Source organism: Bufo gargarizans, chromosome 9, assembly GCF_014858855.1.
Source record: "Bufo gargarizans isolate SCDJY-AF-19 chromosome 9, ASM1485885v1, whole genome shotgun sequence".
Lineage (NCBI taxonomy): Eukaryota > Metazoa > Chordata > Amphibia > Anura > Bufonidae > Bufo > Bufo gargarizans.
Window position 1 is genome coordinate 23413527 of NC_058088.1, and position 17947 is coordinate 23431473.

At 42.9% G+C, this 17947-nt stretch overlaps 1 protein-coding gene across 1 annotated transcript in view; it reads left to right on the plus strand.

Annotated features, from left to right (window-relative positions):
* LOC122946020 (major histocompatibility complex class I-related gene protein-like) overlaps positions 1 to 13268 on the plus strand; it is a 31430-nt gene extending 18162 nt beyond the window's left edge. Inside the window, exons 3-7 of the mRNA XM_044305304.1 lie at positions 2981 to 3259; positions 6147 to 6419; positions 7602 to 7700; positions 8461 to 8487; positions 10351 to 13268. Coding sequence (XP_044161239.1) covers positions 2981 to 3259; positions 6147 to 6419; positions 7602 to 7700; positions 8461 to 8487; positions 10351 to 10364 — 692 coding nt within the window. The 3' untranslated portion in view covers positions 10365 to 13268. The remainder of the gene's footprint in view (positions 1 to 2980; positions 3260 to 6146; positions 6420 to 7601; positions 7701 to 8460; positions 8488 to 10350) is intronic.
* Positions 13269 to 17947: the final 4679 nt, after the last annotated feature.

The window sequence follows — 17947 nt, forward strand, 5'->3', positions numbered from 1 at the left end:
AACGTAGTAGAAATCACCCATTAATGACTCCATTTTTTAACCTACTCCCCTCAAATTATTTAAAACGGATTTACAAACTTTGTTAACCCTTTAGGTGTTCTGTAAGAATTAAAGGAAAATGAAGGTGAAATTTCAACATTTCACTTTATTTGCAGATTTTACATTTTTATCTATTTTTTGCTGTAATACATTAATGGTTAACAGCCAAACAAAACTCAATATGTATTACCCTAGTTCTGCAACTTACAGAAACACCTCATATGTGGTCATAATCTGCTGTATGGGCGCACAGCAGGGAGCAGAAGGAAAGGAGTGCCATATAGATTTTGGAGAGTTGCCATGTTGCATTTGAAGATGCACCCCTGCAGTAGAAACTCCCAAAAAGTGACCCCATTTTGTAAACTACAGGATGAGGTGACAGTTTTAGGTCGGGTTCGCACTTGCATTAGGGTATTTCGTTATAGGTTCGTGGAATTCGTGGACGGAATGCAAAACGAAGCCTTTAAGAGGCATTCCGTTTTGTTTCATCCTAATACATGTCTATGGGGACACATAACGGTTCAGTTTGGTTCCGTTATACATGACGAAAAAAAAATTGTTCTGTAGACAAGACTTTGTTTTCCGTCCTGCATAACGGAAACCTGACGGATCCGTTATGCTGGTCATAGACTTATATTATGACAAATCAAAATGGAATGCCTCTTAAAGGCTTCTGTTTTGCATTCCATCTGGGAATTTCATTATATTCCGTTATAAATGGAACCTATAATGGAATACCGTAACACATGTGCGAACCTGCCCTTATTGGTACTAATTTGGGGTACATATGATTTTTTTATTTCTCCATTATTATGCTTTTTGTGAGGCAAGGTAACCAAAAAATGGCTGTTGTAGCACAGTTTTTATTTTTTACGGAGTTCTCCTGACAGGATAGATCATATGTTATTTTTATAGAGCAGGTTGATACAGGCGCGACAACACCAAACATGTGTATTTAAAAAATTTTTGTTTCAGTTTTACACAATAAAGCATTTTTAAAACAAAAATGTTTTTATCTTCATTTTCTGAAAGCTACATTTCTTTTATTTTTCTGCTAATCGTCTTGTGCAGGGGCTCTTTTTTTGCAGTAAGAGCTGATATTTTTATTGGTACTATTTTTGGGTACATCAATATGACATTTTTTGGGGGGAAAGGTGTCCAAAAATTGGCTATTTTGGCACATTTTTTAAAAGCATTCACCTGAGGGGGTAGATCATGTGATATTTTTATAGAGCAACTAATTACGGACATAGCAATACCTAATTTGTCTACTTCTTTAATTTTTATTTCAGTTTTATACAATTAAATCATTTGTGAAAAAAATCTTATTTTTTGTGTCACCATTCTCTGAAGGCTATATTTTTTTTAATTTTTCTGCAGATTGTCTTGTGTCAGGGCTCATTTTTTGCAGGAAGAGATGACATATTTATAGGTACTATTTTTAGGTACATATGATTTTTCGATCACTCAATATTACACTTTATGGGGCAAAGTGACCAAAAAGTTGGTTGTTTTGGAACAGTTTTTATATATTTTTTTTATGTAATTCACCTTAGTAGGTAGGTCATGTGATATTTTTATAGAGCAGGTTGTTACGGACGTGGCGATACTCAATATGTCTATTTTTTTTGTTTTACACAATTTTATGGTGAAGGCGCTTTTATTTTTCTTTACTAGAAACTTTATTTTTTTATTATTAAAAAATATTTTTTTTTCACTTTTTTTAAACTTTTTCTATTTGTCCCACTGGGGGACTTCAACTTTTCAGGGTTTGATTCCTGTTTCAATTCAGTACAATACATGCTGTACTCTACTGTATTAAACTGTCAGTGTCTTACAATGTAAGACGCCATAAAGCAATGCTTTCTAAATGCTGTTAAGAACAGCTCAGACAAGATGACCGCCCCCGTAATCATGCTCAGGAAATAGAAAAAATACATCTGTAATCAAAAAATAAAAAACAGATTAGAAAAAAGGAGATGTGTTACTATCTGGTTTTGACTGGCAGATAAAGTTTTTCATGGCACATTTCCTTTAAGGAACATTAAATATCCCTACACAGAGCTCCGACCCCGCTCTATTCTTCTCTATGTTAGTTTTTGTCTGTAACACTGCCCAGAGCTGTGAATACCTGTCCACGGGCAGCAATACAATGCTCTTCTAATCTCTAGTGAGCCTGCCCAACACAAAACAGCCCTTCAACTGGGTAATTCCCAGATCACTAAAGCCTCCGATTTTCCCAGTTAAATGAATAATCCTGATAACTCTTTCCTGGTTTTCCCTCAAAGGTCTTTTCACTCTCTCCATGGTGATAAGTGATCCCTCCACACTGCCAGTGCTCCTTCAGTCCTGTCAGAACCCCCATCTATCATGATTCCATTAAGATGGATTCCATCAGTTCGAAAGGAATGCTAAACAAGCCCTTTCTAATTCTTTAAGCCATACCAAACTACTTCTGTTAAGGTACAACCACACAGAGTTTTTTGGACGAGGTTCTGAGGCAGATCACCATGTACGTTTTTTTTTTGCCAAAGTCAGAAGTGAAAGCGAAAGGCATTGGAAATAAAAAGGAAGAATTTATACTTTTCTGTCCTGGTCTACTCACTTCTGCCTTTGGCTGAAAATCCTGCAGGAAGATCTGCCTCAAAACCTTGTCCACAAAACTCTGTGTAGCCATACCTTGATGGTCTACAAACCTCCTAACCACCATGTTACTCTAAATCCTGGCTTTATTGAACAAGCAACACTTGTAAATCCATGATGCCAGACCAGATTATGACTCAGGAAAGAAAACCATAAATGCAAAGTGAAACTTCATTTTTGTGTTATTTCATACACAGACCTTGCATAGCTTAAGTGCAAAACATGTTCGCAAAAATACTATATATATATATATATATATATGTATACTTTGCATGACCTGCTCTTGTCTTTTCTGCAGGATCTCATTTCGTGCAGGTGATGCATAACTGTGAGATGAGAGATGATGGAAGCACCATAGGGCATCAGGAGTATAGATATGACGGGGAAGAGTACATGTACTTGGATATGAAAACAGCACTATATATCCCCACCATGGCTGAAGCTCAGATCATCACACAGAGATGGAACAGTCCGGATATAAGAAAGGGGGAGAGGGAAAAGAATTTTCTGGAAAGTAAATGCATCGAAAGGTTGAAAAAATACCTAGAGTTTGGAAGAGAAGATCTGGAGCGGAGAGGTGACTTCAGACTACCACATATCTATAATTTTGCTACTGTACCTCACTGAGAATTCAAAAATATAAAAAAATAGACTGCCCATTTATAGTTATAAAAAAAGACTTCATTACAAAAATGTGTCTCAGTAAATACAGCATATTGTCACAACCAGACAGCTGAGAAGCTCTGACAGAGGCCTTTCAGAACCTCCTCCTTGAGTTTCTGTGTTGTGGTATTCAGCTCCTCCTCTCGTTAGCCTCTCTCAGCTGTCATGTGTTGGACTAATTGCTTCCCTTTAAATTCCTCCCCAGAATGCTTTTCTGGGTGGCTTATACTACTTCCTGGAGTGTGTGTGCATGCTGACTTTGTTCTCCTGTTTGCTTCAAAGCTAAGTATTGTACCTTTATCTGTTATTTTCTGTTTGCTGGATCCCAGGTGACCCTGACTCCCTCCGTATCTTGTGTAGGGAGCCGGTGGTCGTGTCCCCTCACTATTGTAGGGTGCTCAGGGCTTTATAGTCAAGGTTCGTGGATATGCAAACCTCCACCATTAGGATCTTTGCATAGGCTGAGCAGCCAGGGAAAGTGCCAGGTCTTCTGCAGGGGTCTCCCTTGGTTCCTTAGCTTTTGGATCCAGCGAGTCATTTATACATGTTGCTTTGCCTTGTTTCCTGTACACATTCCGTGACACATATTTACACAGACTTTAAATAAAACCAATTAAAGGAACAAATACCATACTCGGCATGGGAGATATAGAATGATTACATGATCCTCCAAATAACATAAAAAAAATCTTTAAAGCGACCCAAGAAAAAGTTTCATATTGACTCTGGAGTAAACAGAACACTAACATGGTGACCTTTTCATCTTCTCAGCTGCAGATCCACCAATTCCCAGCCTCCTCTTTTGCCATCCACGGCCACACTGCTTCGGACCACCTGATGCATACCGTTCATTTGCTAGTTGAAGACACTTCCTGCTTGTTCAGCCCTGCCCTTAGAATGGCCAGCACTGCTCAAGTGCACAGTGCTGGGCAGGTCAAGGGCAGCAGAAAGTGTCTTGGACTACCAAATGCACAATATCCATCAGATAGTCTTGGATGGCAGAGGAGGAGGTTGGGAATTGGCCGATCTGAAGCTGAAAAAATGGAAAGGAGAACACCAGGTAAGTATTCTGTACAGTAACCAGTTATGTTATTGATTCCCTAAATACTTACCTTGTTTGTGAGACTTTTATCTGTAGGTGTTGCTTATATTGCTGCTTCTTACTGTATTTGTTGTGCATGTTGGTATTTTCCTTTGTCTTCAGAGCACTGTTTCTTTAAGGGAAAGATGCGAGTGATAGTGTGTGGCAAGCATTACATAGTACCGTGTTAGCTTTTGCTTTAATGAATACAAAAGTATTAAGGGAGTGATATCTAGAAAACAAAAACATATTGCAAGCTTTCAGAGCACAAAGGCTCCTTCTTCAGGCAAGATTACAAATGAAAGCCATGTTACAGCAAAACATGTACATGGGGGGCTCATAATTAAGATAAGGTCGAGCAACGAAAGGACACGGTGAGAGGAGACAATGCAGATTAGGGATTGGGAGTCGAGCTGAGGGAGGTGTGGATTTTGTCTAAATAGTGGGTCATAAAACCAGGGGTTAGATTCAGTCCATCACTTAATGACTGGAATGTAGTTGTCACTTTAAATTCCCAAATTTTCCTGTCTCTATCATTCTTAAAATCCCCTTTCAGAATTAAAATCTTTAAGTCATCCATGGAGTGTCCTGGTCCAGAGCAATGGATTCCCACAGTTGTATCAGCCATGTGGTTTACCTTGAATCTGTGAAAGTTCATTCTGGATTACAGTTTCTGTACAGTCTCCCCAATATAAATCCCTCCATTAGGACACCTTGTACAGAGTATCTTATACACCACATTGGAGGATTCACATGAGAAGGTGTCCGCGATCTTATAGGTCTGTTGGACTGTATGCGTGGATAAGACATGTGTGCAGGTCTTACATTCTTTGTGGTTGCATGGAAAAGTGCCATCTGTGATGGTGATGAGAGGACACTCCTGACAAGGAGATTCCTCAAGTTTGATGGTTGTTTGTATGCAGAACAGGTAACTCCAGAAATATTTATTTTAGGCTTTTGTCTTTATTGAATATGGGTTGGAGGTCCACCGCAATTTTCTTTAGGATGTTTATTTGGGAGTTGTACATGACCGCTAAAGGCACACTGTTGGTGACCTCCTTTTGGTGACATAGATTACATGTAACTTAATGTGTTTTGTAGTGTTCACCCCTGACACTAGGTGTCACTGTCACACATTGTGTATCATCAGGGAACAAGCAGTATTATGTAGCTGAAGCCACATGGTGTGAGAGAGGAGGCTGCTGTAAAATGCTCAGCGTCCATACTAAGTAGTCCGGTTGGAGTGGTGAGTCATTAACAGGCCAGGATGCAATCTGCCAAAGAAAGGCTGGTGATGCATGGCACAGGAGGATCACAAGGAGGTACCCAATGAACACTGTAGATTCTGAACCAGTTGGCTTACCACCACTAGAAACTGAGATCTGAGTGCTGCGCTGTTTAAGTGGTTAAAGTTAAATAAACCCTGAGAGGTAAACTAATGCTCCCCTGAACCACAGGCTTGAGCGGACAGGCTTAGAGGCAACATCATGTTCAGGTGCCACAGGTTATCCAGGTGCTGAAAAACTGCCTTGCAAAACCAGTATTCACTTTAGACTCATGCGGAGAATAATTGCTAACAACTGTGCCTCGCTGTGTTATCTGTTTGTCCCTCAGTGAGAAAAAGTCCAGCATTCATCTACATTCTTCTTGCATCAAACCCACAACCTAGCATATGGACATATTTCACAGTCATACTTAATATGTCTTTTTCCCCTTCCAGTTCAGCCAGGGGTGAAGGTCCAAGGTCAAGAATCTACTAAAGTCACAAAGCTTAACTGTCACGTGTACGGATTTCACCCCAGAGCTGTGTACGTGAAGTGGATGATGAACGGGGTGGATGACATTCCCTCATATGAGACCACACATGTCCTTCCCAATCCTGATGGCACCTATCAGATCAGGGTCAGTGTGGAGGTGATCCCTAAAGAGGGCGAGAGTTACTCCTGTTATGTGGATCACAGCAGCCTGGAGGAACCACTCCTTGTAAAATGGGGTGAGTGTGATCCACACTAGGCGGGGGGAGGTATAACTAGCGGAAGGGAAATGGTCATTATTTCTAAATTGATGTTGAGCACATGTCTCATTTATGTCCTTTGCTGTTATACCAGCTACCTAGGCTTGACCATAACATGTCTAACGACCAGAAGATGAGTCGCTGACAAAAAACACTGTCCCCAGTTAACTCTGGAGAAGCAAAAGTGTGAGACAAATTACAGACTGTGTTTTCTCTGTCCCCTATCAAAGTTTAATATCCATGGACTGCGTAAAGGGGTAGTCTCACTTTTTTTTTTTCTTTTGCATACCCTCATTTGCCTTGTGGACTCTCGGTCCCTCGCTCACCTTTCGGGCTCCTTTTAAGAGGTTTTCAAGGGAGATTTTTTTTGTATTTTTGAAAGTTGCCAGAATGGGTCAAAAATAAGCTATAACTATTACTCTACCCATGAATCCCCGTTGCTACCATTCCACTGGTGCTCTGGTCCCTGCTGCTCCCCACTTCCCGGTCCCGTCTTGTCACAATTGAAATGCCAGGAGATGACTTCTCAGCCAGTCGCTAATCACAGTGATGACCGACTTCAGCCAGTGAGTGGGTATTTCTAATTATTTCCTGTGTGTTTAGTTAGGGCCAGTAAGTGGAGAGCAGTGAGGACTAAAGCAGCATCAAAATGGCAGCAACAGTCGATTGGTGTTTAATTTTTTTTATTTTTAACCAGAAAAAATATTGCCCCTGGAAAAATGAGAAGTTGGCTTGACTTCCCTTAAAGAGGTTTTTTCACTTTAGTAAGTTGCATTTATCAGGTAGAGAAAGTTAATATAGTAAATATAGGAAAAATCACCGGCCTATGTGAGCTCCCATGGTCCTGGCCACCAGAAAGGCTGATGCTTTTTCCTGTAATGTGCAAGCACGACCACCACTGATGTATTGCAGGTTGGTCATAACCATGGAAACGAGCAGTGTATAATGTGATGGAAAAATGAATCCAGCCAGCAAAGGAAGCAATATGGATAATAACAATACATTAGTAAGTTTCTTGTATTAACTTTCTCTACATGATAAATGCAACTTACTGAAGTGAGACAACCCCTTTAATTGCTGGGCCGCATAGCAATCTGTCTGTTACCCTAGTAGTTACACCACTGTGTTATTATCATCTAATTTCCTCCTTTTACCTTTAAGAACCAAAACAGAACACCTTTTGGACTATAGTCATCTGTGCGGTCATCAGTGCGGTCATTATTGTGATCATCGTTATTACTGGAATCCTTATATACAGAAGTAAGTTTCAGCATTGCGATGCAAGTAGCTCAGTAATTGCAGATACTACCACAAATGCTCATTCTATATTGGGCTGCACTCCATGGTTAGATACTTTAAAAAAGCTGGTCAAGTATGGACTTCACAAAACTGCGGTGTCCCGTGGTATCTGGCAGCAGATGCTTTTGATATCTGATCCTCATGAGCCCATTGTTGGTATCCTTGGTAGTGGACAGGAGTCACCAGGAGCACTATAAATGGTCTGCGGATACACCACACCATGGACAGCATTCTGTGAGGCCCTGTGTGTCCTGACATCTTTGTGTCATAGCCAGTAGGGACATTGTCAGTAATTTACTCTATAGTAGTTCTTCTGTGAGATCAGACCAGACCAGCTAACCTTCACTTCCCACATGCATCAATGGGCCTTGGACACTTATGACCCTTTTGTTGGTTCACTACTTGTCCTTCCTTGGACCAATTTTTGTAGGTGCTAACCACTGTATAGTGGGGACACGCCAAAAGACCTGACATTTTGGAGATAATCTGAACCAATCATCTAGACAACATCATTTGGCCCTGGACACAGTCGCTCATATTCTTACACTTGCCGACTGCCCATTTTTCTTGTTTCCAACACATCAACTTTAAGAACTTACTGTTCTCTTGTTGCCATATTATATTCCATCCCCTGACAACTGCCAGAATCTATAGGAAATGTCTAGCATATATTTACTCTTCAGTTTTCTGTACATAATTCTATCTCCTTTTGATATTTCAGATCGGAACAATTACAGAGCGGCCAGCAGTAAGTATTTGCTCTCTAGCTCTGCTCTGTGTGAGTACAGTGTGTGAGGGGGCTTATATATATATATATATATATATATATATATATACACTCACCTAAAGAATTATTAGGAACACCTGTTCTATTTCTCATTAATGCGATTATCTAGTCAACCAATCACATGGCAGTTGCTTCAGTGCATGTAGGGTTGTGGTCCTGGTCAAGACAATCTCCTGAACTCCAAACTGAATGTCAGAATGGGAAAGAAAGGTGATTTAAGCAATTTTGAGCGTGGCATGGTTGTTGGTGCCAGACGGGCCGGTCTGAGTATTTCACAATCTGCTCAGTTACTGGGATTTTCACGCACAACCATTTCTAGGGTTTACAAAGAATGGTGTGAAAAGGGAAAAACATCCAGTATGCGGCAGTCCTGTGGGCGAAAATGCCTTGTTGATGCTAGAGGTCTGAGGAGAATGGGCGACTGATTCAAGCTGATAGAAGAGCAACGTTGACTGAAATAACCACTCGTTACAACCGAGGTCTGCAGCAAAGCATTTGTGAAGCCACAACACGCACAACCTTGAGGTGGATGGGCTACAACAGCAGAAGACCCCACCGGGTACCACTCATCTCCACTACAAATAGGAAAAAGAGGCTACAATTTGCACGAGCTCACCAAAATTGGACTGTTGAAGACTGGAAAAATGTTGCCTGGTCTGATGAGTCTCGATTTCTGTTGAGACATTCAAATGGTAGAGTCCGAATTTGGCGTAAACAGAATGAGAACATGTATCCATCATGCCTTGTTACCACTGTGCAGGCTGGTGGTGGTGGTGTAATGGTGTGGGGGATGTTTTCTGGGCACACTTTAGGCCCCTTAGTGCCAATTGGCCATCGTTTACATGCCACGGGCTACCTGAGCATTGTTTCTGACCATGTCCATCCCTTCATGACCACCATGTACCCATCCTCTGATGGCTACTTCCAGCAGGATAATGCACCATGTCACAAAGCTCGAATCATTTCAAATTGGTTTCTTGAACATGACAATGAGTTCACTGTACTAAAATGGCCCCACAGTCACCAGATCTCAACCCAATAGAGCATCTTTGGGATGTGGTGGAACGGGAGCTTCGTGCCCTGTATGTGCATCCCTCAAATCTCCATCAACTGCAAGATGCTATCCTATCAATATGGGCCAACATTTCTAAAGAATGCTATCAGCACCTTGTGGAATCAATGCCACGTAGAATTAAGGCAGTTCTGAAGGCAAAAGGGGGTCCAACACCGTATTAGTATGGTGCTCCTAATAATTCTTTAGGTGAGTGTGTATATATACAGTATATATACACACACACACACACACACAACACATATATGCATACATTGTCACATATAATTTCACAGTTTACATGCATATATACACAGGCGCTCAGTTACACACATATATGACATATTTTCAGTTGTTTCACACTTTTTTGATGAACAACACAGGACTAATTTCATCTTCATGGAGGGCAATTGCCAGCTCATCGAGGTCACATCATTAGAGAACAGCTGCTGGAGACTGGGGGACCTCAAATGCAGTGGCCTGCACTTTCTCCAGACCTTAATCTCATTGAAAACCTATGGGATCAGCTGAGTCAATGTGTAGAGGATCATAAATAGTTGTTGGCTTTTGTTTCAATAAATTCTTTGGGATGAGGAAATCACCATTGCTGCTTCTACTTAAATGTCCTACTTTCATGATATAATATCACTGTAGCGTGAATTTTTAAATTTTCCATGCATTTCACCAAAAAGCCAAATACCCCTAACTTTTTGTGAGTAGTGTATACAGAATATACTGCATAAACAATAACTTTTTGCACATTTTTATTATAGCTTCGGACACATAAGCTGACAACAGTAATGAAGTTGCTGAGGAATCATGACTCGTGTTGGGATGTAGGCCAAGAAAGGAAGAAAATTTAATTATTTGGCCTGAAGGTTGGATGATATACAAGGATCATTGCTGGACCTCTCCATTCCCACACTGACTGTGACCATAATATCAACTCAAGACAATGTCTTCTAGCGGGTTGGGAGTCAACAATCAGCCCTTCACTTCTCTTCCAGTCTCCATGAAGCTATTTTTAACTCCTAAAGACCAATTTTTTTGACTCCAAGCCTCATTATTTTAGTTAATTATTGTAATGTATTATGCCTATGTCACCCCATACCTTGAAATAAATCCAGCTGCAATTTGTCCCAAGTTGAATGGTGGTCTCAATCCAGAGATATGAGCGATTCTATATTATGCAAAGTAGGCACTTGGTGCAATGAGGGCCTTGCCATTGCACCTCATTGCACTTGGAGCTCCAGTCAGTTTTTGTGCTAGCCGCGTCCCCCACTCTGATTGACAAGTCCAAGCAGTGTAGAGGTAATTGCGTCTGGCCTGAAATCTCACTGCTGCGTGCTGTATGGATGGAACCTGTACTGTGCATGCATCCATCTGCCCGGCAAGCTCCAGAACTGTACAGCGCATGCGCAAATAAGAGAGGCAGCCATGAGATTAAATGGCCAGGCACACTTACCTCTATAGTGCCTGGACCTGTCACTAAGAGAGGGGAGTTATGTCCAGCAGAGAAACTTCCTGGAGCTCCAGGTACAACAAGGTGCAATGGCAATTTCCTTGTTGCACTAAGGGGATAATTTGTATAACATAAAATCACTTATATATCTGGACTGAGACCACCAATCAACATGGAACAAATGGGATTAGATTCAGCTCACCAGGGCACATCTTCAAAGCCTGCTGGATTTATTTTAAGGTTTGTAGTGACAGATTTCCTTTAAAGTGAATTTCTGTCTTCAATCATCATGATGTCACGGTCCCTCCCGTGACAGAGGTGAGTTCAGATAGACTTGCTGCACGTGAGGCTATCTGACAGGTCTCTCTGTTTTCCTTTTAGCATGTTGTTGTTTGGCAGGATCTCACCTCTCCTCAGGTTATGCTCGTTATCAGTGACGAGGCTCTATTTAGGTCCGCCTCACACTGCTAACCATGCGGTTAATATTTCCTGTTGGAGTTGCTAGAGCTTGTTTGTTTTGGATCTTCTGCTTCTTCAGACATCCCAAAGCTAAGTGTTTGTTGCCTTTTCTGTTTGTTGTTCTCTGATGTGTTTTGTTCTAGGCTTTAGGGAGACGTGGGTTTCTTCTTCTGGGAAAGAACCAGCTGTCTTGTCTCCTGCTACCTATCCTAGGGCTCGTCAGTTTCAGCAGGGGCTAGGTATACGGTGTATGAGCATTTCCACCATCAGGATCTGCTCATACTGGCAGGAGTTAGGGAAAGGCCTAGGGATTACTAGGAGGTCAACATCCCCCTTCCTTAGCTTTTGAGGCCCAGACTGTTGTCTTTCTTTTGTGTGTATCTGGTGTTTTCCCCTTCCCCATTGCCCGTGACACGTGATGGTTTTATTTAGGGCCAAAATTCTGTGCTAAATAATTTAGTAGTATATCTTCATAGCAGTCAGAGCTGTATTTTTCTGGAGCATGCTGTCTACCGGCATCCATCACTAGAAGGATCATGGAAGCACATTGTAAGTTGTCTTGGTAACAAGTTCTATGTATACACAGTATGCTGTGAGCTCCCTCTAGTGGTGGTCACAGTCCAAAACCATGTTATATTTTAAAGGGGGTTACCAGGAGTACATATTCTCAAGATAGGTCATAAACATCAGATTAGTGGGGGTCCAACTCCAGCTTCTCTGGTGAGCGATGCGGCATCCTCGTATCAAACCAAGCACAGCACCGGACATTCATCGTATCCTTGCTTCACTTGAATGGGACTGAGCTGCACATAGCCCTGTGACTAATGAACGTGATGTAATTGGCCTAGGAAGACTGTGTGGGGGTGCCAGGAGTCAGACCATCGCTGATTTGATTGACATATCCTATAGATGGGTAATCAGTATTTTACTCCTGGAAAACGCCTTTAACTCTATGTCCATGCAGGGGATTTGAAACTCTGATCACGATAATGATATATTAACTAAATTAACTAGCACAGAAAAAAGTACACAAAATATTTTTCAAGGGTAGACGTTTATTTAAAGGTCCAAAATATTTTTGGGCTTTTGCATCTAAGCATTTTGGTGGTCAAAACATTTTTGTTTTTATCGTAATGTACCAGTGTGAGGTCTTACTTATGTGTCTACTGTTTTTTGATTAGTGACTGTTACATATTAAAATGTATTAAATGTACAAATAATGTGTGTTTTTTTAAGGTAGCATCCAATAGATTAAAATGACCTTTAAGGTTCCTCTGATCTTCATTGTTGGAACATTGTCTGACTCGACCTGCCCCTGCTAGACTGCAAGAGCAGGAGCTGTAATCCAGCACCGCGCCACGCTCCGGGAAGAAACACAGCTGTTTTTCTGTTCACAGTTTGAGAGCCGCAAACCGTGGCTCTGCAAGCTGTCCGCAGCCCACAGGCAATGGGTTGTGCACCCCTGGCCTAGGCACAGCTTAGCCCCATTGAAGTGAATGCAGCTTACCTGAGATACAAAGCAAAGCCGCTATACAATGTACGGCATGGTGCTTGGTGAGCTGAGAGAAGACTACGACACTACTGCAAGCACCGATGCCTTCTCAACCAGCTGGTGTCGGACCCCACCTATCAGATACTAATGCATGGACACACAATGAACGTGTTTCTGGCTGTTTAGATGCAGGTTTAAACCCTATCAAACTTTAAGAAACAAGAAAAAACTGGAACCCTGCCATATAAAAAATAAAAACGTGTGTATATTTCAGAACATATATGAAAATACATCCACATATATGTACAGAAAGGAGAGTCTGTTTCACCATCGTAGCTGCCTACTTATATGGATACCTCTAATCTCAATAATGCAAAATAAGGTCATACTTGCAATTAAGACCCTTCACAATGCAACGAGCCAGAGAGAATATCTAGAAGGTCTCCCAATTTAGTAATTTCCTTCTGAGATCACCACCTCTTAATGGGCCATTATGTGCTCATTACCCAGTACTCGGAGGGACGTCACCTCTCCCTCTTTTAATAAGAGACAAACTAGGGATCGACCGATTATCGGTTTTACCGATATTATCGGCCGATATTGAGGATTTTAACAGTTATCGGTATCGGCATTTATTTTGCCGATATTCCGATAACAAATCGGGAACACAGATCGCGCTGCTGACAGCGCTCTCCGTGTTCCCTCTGCAGCACAGGGGAGAAGGAAGTAGTGTCTCCCTCCCCCTGTGCTGCTGCTGCCGCTGTAGCCAATGGGAGGACAGGGAACAAGAGGAGGGGAGGAGCTATGGCCACTGCGCACCAATGAAGATAAGTCTCTCATTCATTCATATACAGGAGGCGGGAGCTGCAGAATCACATAGCCGGCTCCCGACCTCTATGAGCGGTAAATGCGATCTACGGTAGTTAACCCCTCAGGTGCCGCGGATCGCAGCTACCGCTCATAGAGGTCGGGAGCCGGCTATGTGATTCTGCAGCTCCTCCGCCTCCTGTATATGAATGAATGAGATTTATTTTCATTGGTAGCGCAGTGTGCCCGCGGCCCCCCACCCCCACCCCCACCCCAGTATTAACAACATTGGTGGCGCAGTGCGCCCACGGCCCCCCACCCCCACCCCAGTATTAACAACATTGGTGGCGCAGTGCGCCCGCGGCCCCCCACCCCCACCCCAGTATTAACAACATTGGTGGCGCAGTGCGCCCGCGGCCCCCCCACCCCAGTATTAACTAACAACATTGGTGGCGCAGTACGCCCCCCCCAAGCCCCTCCCCCCCGCAGTATTAATCATTGGTGGCAGTGGCCACAGGATCCCCTCCTCCTCCGATCGGAGTCCCAGCAGTGTAATGCTGCGGCTCCGATCAGTTACCATGGCAGCCAGGACGCTACTGAAGCCCTGGCTGCCATAGTAAGCTCCATGCTGCTGTGTGCACAAAGCACAGAGCAGCAGGGACAGTGTGAAGTCCTATTCACCCTGATAGAGCTCTATCAGGGTGAATAGGACAAGGGTTCTAGTCCCTAAGGGGGCTAAACGTTAGTAAAAAAAAAAAAACACCAAAATATTAAGTATAAATGAAAAAGAAAGATTACAAAAAAAAATTTAATACACATTAACAATAAACATTCATTTTTAGCAGGATTTTTATTTTTTTTTAAAAATGAAAATTCACATAATATCGGTATAAATTATCGGCTATCGGCCTAAAAGTTCACAAATTATCGGTATCGGTATCGGACCTAAAAAATCTATATCGGTCGATCCCTAAGACAAACACCCCAAAACAGTTGTCTGCAGATGGATATTTGGTTTAAAAGTCAGACGTTGACTCATAAGGAGCCACTTCCAGAAGGTGATGACAGCAAGATGGTTTTATTTCTCTGGGAGATGCCTCTTTATTGACTAATAATTGCATACATCCTTTACACAGTGTCTCAAAGACTGTGTGCTTCAGGTTCACATTGTCTTTGAACTGTTATAACGATGTATGCATGTGTTTGTCCATAAAGACGCACTGTTTTTAAATTGTATCTGATTTATGGAAAGCGCATCCGGACTTTTTTCTTCTTCACTCTATCCATCCAGCCTGAGGGTTTACATACCTTATGGCAGTATATCCAGTGGTTGCAGCGTTCTTCCCATCGCAATGTGAATCGCTCCAATGCCAGTCGATCTGGATAAAAATGTGACCATTAGTTTGGTCTCCCATGGCCATAGTTAGAATATTCTTCTCCAATATGTAGAGCATGCATTTCAGAGCCATTTTTATCTAGACCAGCATTGCATGGTTATATGGCTATGGATTCTAAAAGGGGGCGTAGCTATAGGGGAAGCAGGGGAAGCGGCTGCCTTGGGGCCCAAACTCAGAAGGGGCCCACCCAGGATGAGGACTAGAAGATTTTAATGTTAGGGTCCCCTCAATAGTATTATACAAAGACATTAAATACAGTGACACTGTAGAAAATGGACCGAATTGTTGCCGTCCTCATCTGAAAGCTATATCTTGACAAGCCACAGGAGTGGGGGTTGCACGAAAGCAGGGGGTTGTGTTGTGTGTTATGTTGAGCTTCTTCCTCACGGTCCTTTCTTTCAAATATCATTTTTAATAAGATTTTCTTAGTTTATAGTACACTTAAAACATAAAGGAAGATTTATGTTATTACAGACATAAATAAATATTTACTTGTTGTGTTGTTACAATACAATATTGGTAATATAGTTGGTCGTAATTATGGTTTCATATAATTTGTTACAGTTTTGTTACAGTTTGTTAACAAAATAAGAAAGGGATGAACAAACAATAATCAATTACCGTATAACAAGGTAGAATTCTACATTGAGCCTTAGGTTGTTGTTTATTAGCATTAAAGAGGACCTTTCACCAGAATTAAACTTCTAAAGTAACTATACAGGCATGTAGAGCGGCACCCAGGGATCTCCCTGCACTCGCTGTTATACCTGGGCGCCGCTCCGTTCTCCCGTTATTGCCTCCGGTATCTTTACAGTTAGGCTCCACCCAGGGGAACCTGCCGGCGTCTCCTTCTCCCAGGCTGTAGCGCTGGCCAATCACAGCGCTCAGCTCATAGCCTGAGAGAGAAAAAAGCCTCTCAGGCTATGAGCTGAGTGCTGCGATTGGCCAGCGTTGCAGCATGGGAGAAGGAGGCGCCGGCAGGTTCCCCTGGGTGGAGCCTAACTGTAAAGATACCGGAGGCAATTACGGGAGAACGGAGTGGCGCCCAGGTATAACAGTAAGTGCAGGGGGATCCCTGGGTGCCGCTCTACATGCCTGTATAGTTACTTTAGAAGTTTAATTCTGGTGAAAGGTCCTCTTTAAGTCAGTGGCTCGTTTAAAGGTATTAATACAAACTCAATCTTAATATTAAACTTTGGAGTTTTAGAGTTTTTCTCCTCGGCTTCAGGGAGAGTCTTGGATGGATAGACGGTTTTTGTTTAGTAAAAGTGGAAGAACGGGTCTCAGTTAGGTGTTTAAAGGGGTTCTTCACTTTCATTTAACTGATGATCTATCCTCTGGATAGATCATCAGCTTCTGATCGGCCGGGGTCCGACACCTGGAACCCCCGCCGATCAGCTGTTTGAGAAAGCAGCGGCGCTCCAGCAGCGCCGCTGCCATCTCACTGTTTACCGCCGGGCCGCCACCCACTGACGTCACGACTTGTATCAACTAGAGAGGGCGCGGCTAAGCTCCATTCAAGTGAACAGAGCTTAGCCGCGCCCACTCTAGTTGATACTAGTCGTGACGTCAGTGGGCGGGCGGCCCGGCGGTAAACAGTGAGAAGGCAGCGGCGCTGCTGGAGCGCCGCTGCCTTCTCAAACAGCTGATCGGCGGGGGTCCCGGGTGTCGGACCCCCGCGGATCAGAAGCTGATGATCTATCCAGAGGATAGATCATCAGTTAAATGAAAGTGCAGAACCCCTTTAAGTTTTATTTGGGAAATGTAATAACCAGATTTTCCAACCCATTTTTCATTTGTGGCCATTTCCAAGTTGCCAGGCAAAAGCTTGTGACTTAAAGGGATGTAAGAACTATTACGGGCTAACCGTCACTAAAACCTGTCCCTAAACCCCCAGACCCACAAATGACACGGAGACCTTCTGTGGTAAAACGGGCCGTGGCCTGACTTTATTAACCCAACATGTTCACATGTTTCTTTTAATCAAACAATTATGCATTTCCATAATAACATATATATAACATATATATATCTACCCAACATAACATGACCACGGCCAACCAACCCGACACTGCAACCCCTTGCATTGTAGAAGGACCCCGGAAGGCAACCAATCAAGCTGTACTCTTACTCATCACTTTTACTGGTATCACCACATTACCCCTGGCCGCGCTCACCGACCCAAGGGCACCATTTCTTAGTTCCAGTAAATAACCCTGTAGGCCCAGTTTGCCAAACAGGGGCCCCAGCGTACAGCTTAAAAACACATGCGTTGCACATTTTCACATGCAGTGCACCATTTTCACCCTTGAATTACCTTCCAGGATCCTTCCCCCTGCCTGCCACAGATGACCAGAGGTGACACCTCACCTATGGGCGTCTCGCCACACTCTCAGGGCTGTCTCCAAACCCTCCTGAACACCCAATGCCCACAAATCAGCCCCCACATCATTGAGGTGAACACCATCAGACCGCAGGAACTGAGGCGAAGCCGCCTCCAGATCTCGATGACGCACCACAAAACCACCCAAGCGCTTCACAAAACGCCCCACCTCCTTATTTAGCTTAGCGCGGGCCTTATTCACCCTATCCACAGACCTCGCAAGCCGCCAACTCCGTCTGGCCACCACATCGGACCACACCAGCCACAAACCCGGGAAATCAGACAATAACCGCAACAGGTCCAATTTAATATCGCGAATTACATCTCGCGAACACCGAACCCCTAAGTCGTTGCCACCAACATGCAGCAC